The 10285-nt window shown below is 50.6% G+C and overlaps 1 protein-coding gene across 1 annotated transcript in view; it reads right to left on the reverse strand.

Annotated features, from left to right (window-relative positions):
• The window catches only part of CERK (ceramide kinase), a 37441-nt gene extending 27282 nt beyond the window's left edge, over window positions 1-10159 (reverse strand). Inside the window, exon 1 of the mRNA XM_078612958.1 lies at window positions 9429-10159. Coding sequence (XP_078469084.1) covers window positions 9429-9591 — 163 coding nt within the window. The 5' untranslated portion in view covers window positions 9592-10159. The remainder of the gene's footprint in view (window positions 1-9428) is intronic.
• Window positions 10160-10285: the final 126 nt, after the last annotated feature.

Consider the following 10285-nt stretch of genomic DNA (forward strand, 5'->3'; position numbering starts at 1 on the left):
TCCACTCCCCGACAAAGACCTCCGTGTAGCCCCGGTCGACTGTCGGGGCGAGCGCTGTTGGCGAGTAGCACCGTCAACGAAGGCCGGCACGACACACGAGGGGGTGGGTGGCCAGCACCACGCCCGGCCGCCTTTGTCTCCCCAGTGGCAATGTTTACACACTGCACCAGGTACTCATTTGAGGCCGAGTTTACCTAGGGGAGGCCCAGAACCGGTTCAAATAATCGTCACCGGTGTTGGTGGCCGTGAGCGGGAATAGAACTGGGGTCGCCGGGTTCGCAGCGCAGCGCTCACCGCTACACCACCGCCAGTGCGGATTGCGAGCGGGGTTATTGACCACAAGGTGTTGGGCAGTGCGTGTCGGTGACGGTGGGTGGGGAGAGCCCACGGTGACAGGACAAGAATAGATTTGTGGGTTTTTTCACGTGCTCAATGTTGCACGTCCAGGCACTTATTATCCAGGCTCAACCCTGTGCGCGTTTACGTGAAATTTGGCCAACGCACGCATGGCTGTTACCCCGTCGGGTCTGTAGCGTAAGTAACCCGGGCTACGCGTTCCAGAATGCCAAATATGAGCCCGAAGCTTTTGTGTTAATGAGTAGAGGCAGTCAGTTAAAGGTCAGAGCGAAGGAGTGCCCTGGTATCATCATCGGCGAGTGCAGCATCAACTCCCGAACCTTGCAACGCGTCACTTGCAGCGATGACGTCAGTGGACCGCCCGCCCCCCCTGATCACGCGCGTCTTAACCACGTCTTGCTCAAATCAGACAAGTCATTTCATCTTGCAATGCATCGCCGCGCAAGACAAAAATTCGCTCGCTCTCCAAGAGAGGGAATGCCTCGCGAGGCGCGAGGAGGAGCCGCAGATAAGTGGGAACGCTCGCCAGGCGGGTGAGCTGGAGACACCTTCTGCCCAAGCTCTGCGGTCCTCTGTGTACGTACGTACGTGGAACTTCTTTCGCACAGTACGCAGCCAACCGTGCTAATCGGGAGGTCCAACATGAAATTGTTAAGATGTCTTCAGCCAACGACCAAGGGAAACCAGAGCACCTGGAACAAATCCATGCGTGCGAGGGGACAACACTCTATCCCATGCAGGCAGAAACAGATGGAGTCTACAGGGTGGTAGTCCATATGAATTGTGACCCCCCCCACCCCCCCAATTAATTGACCCCTAACATTTTTTTCTCATTTGCATATTTCTTTATGTTTTAAAGAAATCTTAATAAATAAAAACATTTGTACATAATTAAATGGGGGGGAGGGGATATGGGCGTCTCGACGCTCACGGGAAGGGAGTTTTTCGCAACAGCTGCGGTGTGTGCACCACCACTGCCCGACTTTAAGCTACCGCCTCAAGCCTAGGTACACCTTGACAAGATGGAGAGAACGCCATCGTTGTAGATGGGGCAATCTCGTCGGGTGGTTCGTGGGTTAATGACAATAATTTTAGCGCGTAAAACTACCGCGTGGCCCCAATTCGCAATCGTGACACTGATATGGCCGCGTAAAAACGGCGTTTAGAATCTTCGCGTCTGTGTCACGAGCCGTGCGTGTGCGCAGGCGAGTGCGTGTGCATGCGCCACAGATTGTATTAGTATCAACAAGTGATAGGCCTCCACTATGTCCTTCCACCGCACCTCCGTTTAGCATGGCGGCCCCGAGCTACGTACGGCGCGAATGAAGTTCAACATACGTACATAGATCGACTCAGCCTCAAGTGACTACCTAGTACGGTGTGTAAACATCGCCACTGGGGAGACAAAGGCGGTCGGACGTGGTGCTGGACACCCACCCACCCCCTCGTGCGCCGTGCCGGCCTTCATAGGTGCTACTCGCTCACAGCACTTGCACCAAAAAGTCTATTGAGACTATACGGGTGATCTTTATTTGTGCACTTTGAGTGTGTGCAAACAAAGGTTCTAATCCGTGTCTTTCTCTGCAGCTTGTGTATTGTCGGTGGGGATTTCCCCCCACCGAGATTCAATTCAAACCGAACCCACAACCCCAAGGGACCAAAGGAAGCCCTCCCGCCGCTCCGCAATGCATGCGTTCCAGCCACCTCTCTCTCTCCCAGCATGGCATTCACGTGACAATGGAACCTACAACAATACGTGCACGCAGTGGCACGCCACCGGTTAGACCTGCAGACAGCTGAAGCATTCCAAGCGCTGTGCAAATGAGCAAACGCCGTGCCCCCTAAAAATAACCGGAGCAATCCACAAAGAGAAGCCATCATTGCACTGTCTGTTGGCTTCCAGAGTATACTTATAGCAAGGGTTTATGTAATCAGTCTCAATAAACAAAAGCACGGAATGTGTTTGAGAGTGATTTCCCAAGGTCTTTGTAAATGTTACTTACGGGGGCTCTTTTTATCGTGCACGACTGGATGATAGGCCTACCTATGTCGTGGGGGGGATGTTTGGCCACATTTCACCACGCCGGTTCAGTGCGGCCTGGTGAACGTTGGTTCAAATATCACTCGCCGCTGATGTTAGCCGTGGCTGGGGAAAACGAAGTAAACCTCGCCGGGTTTGCAGCACAGTGAGCCAACCGCTGCACCACCGCTCCACCCAAGAATGTAATACAAGTTTAAAATTACAAAGGCATCTCCAGACGCTGTAAAAGGCATAACATCCAAATAGTAAACTTCAATATAAACAACAACAACAAGAACAACATGTCCTGACGCCTACCACAGAAGCATGGCGATTTCACAAACAGCTCGGGGCCGCCAATGGAATGAGCAACAACTCACCCACCCCCCCATGCTAGCGGCGTGAGCAGAGACCCCGCGAGCTGCCTATTGTCATTGCTTAGTGCATCACTCCTCAAGGCGGCGTCTGAAGTTTGAATGACAATTGTCCTTTATTTGCTCAGGAAGAACCTTGCTGTGTCTATTAAAAGGGTGCCGCATTATGGGATGTTTGGCATGAACACTGATTCAGGAATGTGTGTGGTCAGCCTCATGGGGCCGTAAGCCATAAGAATTTAAGTTGTTGGTCGTAAGCTCCAAACCCCTGCTTTATGGGTTGGCACAGATTGGAATGGAACTTGTGATAAACTGAAAATAACCATTAGCGTCGTTGTAGAGAATATAAGTGACAAGATAAATAACCAGACTATGCGTTCTTCATATATGCATCTCTTCTTATACGATCAATCAGCCGCATGGCGTACTGGGAGGGCATGATTTCAGCAGCATTGATTTAAGACAAGTGAACGCTGGATGGGATTTCGATGTACAGTTGAATACACGATGACGCGATGTGGTGTGGGTCCAAAACCAAAATAAGACCTCATCCAATACCTGCACAGGGCCCATTAATCTCACTTAATGGACTAGCTTGCAAGTTTGTAACTGAAAGCCCAAGAATGTTAAATTCACTGCCTAAAAAACATTGCCTTATCAGTGTGTGTGTGTAGGAAGCGATCAATTAATGCATTTAAGGAATTACAGGAGGCACGTGGAACCTGGAAGGCTGCCTTTGTCATTTCGACTGCACTCTAAGTGTTTACGGTTGATCAGGGCACTTTATTTAAATCGTATTAAATGTTTAATCTCCCAGTAACAGAGCACCACCAATCCAGATTAAACAGTGGTTAAGGCCCCCTGGAGGTCAAATCTTCTGCAAGGTCAACATGTCGCGTAATCTAAATAAACTGACAATAAAAAAATAAATGTACAGCCCCTTGCCAATCCACTGCTGGATGAAGGCCACCCCATGCCCATGTTGGTTTTTGTGTGGGTGGGGGGTGGGTTGTGTGATCGTAAATGTGACACACGTTCGTCAATAATACTGTCTTAAAAGGAACAAAAATCATATAATTATACACCACACTGGTCAATGTGAGTTGATGAAGAGGGTGGGGGGGGGGGCGTAGGGACCCAGGACCAGTTCAGATATCACTGGCCACTGCTGCGAGCCGTGGCTGGGAATTGGGACTCGAGTGGCTGGGAATTGAACTTGAGTGGCCAGGTTCTGTGCAACAAAAGAACCACTGCACACCGCGCACTCCACCCAGATGGATGAGCGGGTTACCGGCAATGAAACGTGGAGTGCCCCGTCAATAATAAACATGCGGAGCTTCCATTACGACCTTTGCTTGGCAAACACACGCGTGACGGGCGCACGCTTGAACGGTCTCCATGGATGGGTTTATGGCCTACTTTCCGCTGGTTTGTGAAGGCACTATTCTCTCTGTTATCCTTTTCTGTGTGAAAAAAATATTTGTCGAGACCAATTTAAAACACCAACTTAAACAAGGCAGCCAAGTAAAGCCTGTTTAGATAATAGAGACGGGGGGGGGGGGCAATTCTACCAAATGAAGAAGCGGTTTTTAAGTTGGTGGCTCTTTCAGCCATGGACTATGCTATTGGAATCCTACTGACCCCAAGTGTGCCTTAGTCTGCCTAATTGAGATCTGATTACGTTTTATATGACGCACACATTAACATTATAGAAATATAAAAGGTAAAATGTAATTTTCGCCCATTGCTATGTAATGTTACGGCTGGCTACATACGGTGCTAAAAAAAGTTCAACATACATTCAGTTTGGGCTAGACACCCGAACAACTTCTTAGCTCAACCGGCTCTGCCAGTTCTCAATAAATTCGTCTGTCTAAGAAAAGTGAAATATAAAAAAAGAACCATAGAAAGTCACACCCTGGAAAGCACAATCCAAGTAGTCACAGTGCTTTACAGAACTAAACGGTGAGGTCTCATTGGCAGTGGTGCACACGCACAACACTCAACACACTCGCAAAATAAGAGGTGTACACCAGGTGACGTTTCGGGCAATGGTCCTTCTTCACAGCACATGAATGGTGTCCCCATTGGATGCACACTGATGGCAACACAATGGCCAGAATTGTCCACAACAACCCCCATTCGTCATCGCCGTAGAGCGTTATGGGTAAAAACAAATGCAGAGCCACAACTCTCTCTAGATCCTTTATCTCCAAATGTAAATCGACATGCAGTAAGTGTTAGTCCATCAGCCTTCTTGAATTTCCGGGAAGATATTATCGAGCAATGTTTGTTTACATAAGCGAGAAAACTCTGGATCAGTTTCCACTTTCCATGAGCTGAGTGAGGCTTGTTAATCAAACGCTGATAGAGTACCAAATTGTTATTGGCAAGAGCACTCCAAATAAAATATGTGAACCCCGTTCATTAACACAAAGAGGCAATGCCGTACACAAACTCATTATTTATTTCACAGTCAGACGTGATGGTGAGATTGGGTGAATGTGCGTAACTTTTTAACGCACGAATCGCTCGATATTAAAACCAATTGTTTGCTGATGCTGCTGCTACGCCGGACCGAGTGTACAGAGGACAATCAACAACAACAACAACAACAAAACTAACCAGCAACACACACGCGCGTGCTCACCACGCCGGTGATGTCACTCACCGCACATCAAAGTCGTTCGATTACACAAAAGTGTCTGGGGGACCGCGGGGCCTTTTCCGAGTCTCTTGAAGACAAACAGAGACGAAGACATCCCCCCGTGTAGCCTTAACTGTCTGTGTGATGTTAGCGAGCACCTACTGGACATCTCTGGGGGAAAGAGCTTCATAGCTCATGGGATTCCTCCAGTAAACATTCAGATTCTGAGCGCGCACCTATGAAAGCTGGCACGGTGCATGAGGTGGTGGGTGGCCAGCACCACGCCCGACCCCCTTCGTCTCCCCAGTGGCGATGTTTACACACCGCACCAGGTACTCATTTGAGGCTGAGTCGACCTAGGGGAGGACCGGTTCGAATAATCGTCACGGGTGTTGGTGGACGACGTGAGTGGGATACGAACTCGGGACGCCGGGTTCGTAGCGCAGCGTAGCGCTCACCGCTACACCACCGCTCATTAAGACAAACTCCTCTAAACAGATACACACACACAGTGGTGTGTGAATATTCTCTAGGACTAACTCGGGTCTCTGAGCAATACGACAATGCAATTAATTCATCCCGGCGAGCCTTTGAGACGCAGACAACACTACTATCTGCATCGCGACTTGGATCTCAAGTTTGTGTTCTGGATGTTACTCATTAACTCTGCTCACTCTTTTAAAATACCGTATATTGGCGAAGGTAGTGTATTTAGCGATTGGTAATGGTACGACAATAAACACGATTGGGAGGCGATGTTAACATAGTTTGTTTAACGCTGCGTTGGGAAGAGCACTGGGCAAACAGCTCGTTCGAGTTAATCTTGGATTTGAAGCTTTCGTGACTGCAAGAATCCAAGAAATTTGTCTTGCTGCGGTTTTCCCACCTGATGATGATTGCTTGTGTTGCAATCGAAACGTCGTGATTTATTTCTACCTACGTGACTTTACCGAAAGAACCAGAGAGTATAGCCCGTTCGAGACGCACAAATCATCCGCACACCTCCTCCCTTGCCTTTGACATTCCTCCAATAATGTGTGGCCAGGTCGCTTCTAATAAAACAGCTATAAAAGACAACCTCAGAGAGCACAGTGAGATTTACTTGGTAAGATAAAAACAATATAGTTTACTTTTATTTGTATATATATTTTTTTGAAAGTGATTTGTGTACTCTTCCTAGACTTTGCACTCCTATCGTGTTTTATTGTTTATTGCTGTAACGTTCTGACCTGCCCCTACTGGACATCTGTGAATAAGAGCTTTATGGCTTATCAGATTCCTCCAGTGTAAATACATCGTCTGATTCCTCCAGTATAAATACATCGTCTGATTCCTCCAGTATAAATACATCGTCTGATTCCTCCTCTAAGACACTGGTGGAACCATCAACTCACCCAATCAGTCAGTCACCCACCCACCACTGGTTCAACCATCAACTCACTCACTCACCCAGTCAGTCACCCACCCACCACTGGTTCAACCATCAACTCACTCACTCACCCAGTCAGTCACCCACCCACCCCTGGTTCAACCATCAACTCACTTACTCACTCACCCAGTCAGTCAGTCACCCACCACTGTTTTAACCATCAACTCACTAACTCACCCAGTCAGTCACCCACCCACCCCTGGTTCAATCATCAACTCACTCACCCAGTCAGTCACCCACCCACCCCTGGTTCAACCATCAACTCACTCACCCAGTCAGTCACCCACCCACCACTGGTTCAACCATCAACTCACTCACTCACCCAGTCAGTCACCCACCCACCACTGGTTCAACCATCAACTCACTCACTCACCCAGTCAGTCAGTCACCCACTCCTGGTTCAACCATCAACTCACTCACTCACCCAGTCAGTCACCCACCCACCACTGGTTCAACCATCAACTCACTCACTCACCCAGTCAGTCACCCACCCACCACTGGTTCAACCATCAACTCACTCACCCAGTCAGTCAGTCACCCACCCACCACTGGTTCAACCATCAACTCACTCACCCAGTCAGTCAGTCACCCACCCCTGGTTCAACCATAAACTCACTCACCCAGTCAGTCACCCACCCACCACTGGTTCAACCATCAACTCACTCACTCACCCAGTCAGTCACCCACCCACCACTGGTTCAACCATCAACTCACTCACTCACCCAGTCAGTCACCCACCCACCACTGGTTCAACCATCAACTCACTCACCCAGTCAGTCAGTCACCCACCCCTGGTTCAACCATCAACTCACTCACCCAGTCAGTCACCCACCCACCACTAGTTCAACCATCAACTCACTCACTCACCCAGTCAGTCACCCACCCACCACTGGTTCAACCATCAACTCACTCACCCAGTCAGTCACCCACCCACCACTGGTTCAACCATCAACTCACTCACTCACCCAGTCAGTCAGTCACCCACTCCTGGTTCAACCATCAACTCACTCACTCACCCAGTCAGTCACCCACCCACCACTGGTTCAACCATCAACTCACTCACCCAGTCAGTCAGTCACCCACCCCTGATTCAACCATCAACTCACTCACCCAGTCAGTCACCCACCCACCACTGGTTCAACCATCAACTCACTCACTCACTCACCCAGTCACCCACCCACCACTGGTTCAAACATCAACTCACTCACTCACCCAGTCAGTCAGTCACCCACCCCTGGTTCAACCATCAACTCACTCACTCACCCAGTCAGTCAGTCACCCACTCCTGGTTCAACCATCAACTCACTCACTCACCCAGTCAGTCACCCACCCACCACTGGTTCAACCATCAACTCACTCACCCAGTCAGTCAGTCACCCACCCCTGGTTCAACCATCAACTCACTCACCCAGTCAGTCACCCACCCACCACTGGTTCAACCATCAACTCACTCACTCACTCACCCAGTCACCCACCCACCACTGGTTCAAACATCAACTCACTCACTCACCCAGTCAGTCAGTCACCCACCCCTGGTTCAACCATCAACTCACTCACTCACCCAGTCAGTCACCCACCCACCCCTGGTTCAGAACATCACCAGGGCCGATGCGCGCATCTCCTTCACGAATGGAAATCTAAAGACACAATCCAGTGGCGCTATTGTGGCCATGCAAACCGAACTGTGGACCGCGCAGTAAACCCACTGTAACCTGCGCTCCTTCAACAAAGGATGAGGAAGAGCGAAACTCCACGAACTCTCAACTCTTTCCCTGCATGCCCCTCTCTATCTCTCTCTCGCTTAGTGGCGAGCGGACCTCGACACTCGCATCGAGCTGCTGAATATATTTGCAAAACGCACGAACAAAAATGCTGCATCAGTCGGTGAGATGTGTCAGTCGGCCAGATTAGCTCAAGTTTCAGACCAGATGACAACGACACAGTTATTCGGGAACTGCTGATGGCTGTGTTTGTTGTCGCATGCTGATGTTTGACATACGTCTGTGTGCTGTTGTTAGAAACTCGTGATTCTCCAGCCGGCATTATTATTCTGCGGTGATTAAGCTGACGATGCCGGGGTTTTACGCGTCTTTCACATATTAGAATACGATCATAAGTAGCACTAACATCGCAAGCAGCACAATAACAACTTTAAAACCTTCATGCAGCTTCCTGAATCAAAGCAAGCAACAGCAGCAAACACAACATAACAAAATCTCATTTCGAGATGTGCCGTGTTGAACTTCTTTCGCACCGTACGTTAGCCAACCGTGCTAATCGGAGGTGCGAGGGTGGGAAGGACAAGAAACACTGGTCACAATCCCCATGGGCGCACAGAGGTCGTTTGCAAGGATGTCTCAATTGACACGTAACACAGCAAACACGTTGTGTATGCTGGACTTCTTTCGCACCGTACTTAAGCAAACCGTGCGGGGGGGGGTGGGGACAACACACGAAACACAACAGGGCTGTTAAGAGAACAGTTCTAAAAAAGTGTTTGCTGTGGGGGTGAATTGAATGTGACATCTCCAATGTGGAGCACTGGAGTCAATGACACTGTCGTCTGTGGGGGGAGGGGGGGGGCGATGTCCAGGCGCTCACCTCGCCGAGCCTTGGAGCCACTGCTGCTGCTGGTGGTTGTTGTTGTGGTGGTTGTGGTGGTTGTTGTTGGTCTCCAGGAGATGCGGTCGCTGGCCAGGAGGACCTCACACGTCTTGCGCTTCACACGCAGCTCGGAGCCGAGCAGGCAGTCCCCCCCCTCCATCGTGTCGCCCCCAGGTGGATTGCCCAGCGGCGGCTCTCCTCTCGCTGTCTGTCCGCCCGCCTTCAACTCGTGAGCTTGGCGATGGAGGAGCTCCTTGGACCTCGCCTGACCGGCCCGTGCTATTGAAAGCCTTCCGTCAAGACGCCACCGAAGACCTCGTCAATCCCTGCCTCTTGGAGCATATTCGTCATCTCAAGCGCACGGTGCACAAAGTACCGACACGCTGCTCTCGATTAGAGTGACCGCCCCCGACGACACGGTCGTAACTGAAGCACTCTTCTCAATCGGTGGACTCCTTTTCACAAGGACGCTCTTGTCAAAGTGGACATTCCCAACCAACCCCACCACCACCACCACGGTGCTCCTGCCCCTGACTCTCTCTAGCCCTCACCGACTGCCCAATCTGACTACGAGACGGTGGTCACGGTGGAGATTGCACACGCACCACCATCAACCACCACCACAGCCGCCGCTGCTGCTGCTGACTGCGAGTGGACGGAGCCACAACACGGAAGAGGGAGGGGGCACTGAGATGACCGCCACCCTCGTGGATTCGCGTGGTCTCAGTGAGTGGGCGTGGTCTCAATGAGTAGGCGTGGTCAAGCAGGGGTGGGCGTGGCCTAGTGATGACAGGCGTGGCCGTAAGGAGAAGGCGTGGCCTCAAGGAGCGGGCGTGGCCTCAAAGAGTAGGCGT

Source organism: Lampetra planeri, chromosome 40 (genome assembly GCF_965212315.1).
Source record: "Lampetra planeri chromosome 40, kcLamPlan1.2.h2, whole genome shotgun sequence".
NCBI classification, from domain to species: Eukaryota; Metazoa; Chordata; class Hyperoartia; order Petromyzontiformes; family Petromyzontidae; genus Lampetra; species Lampetra planeri.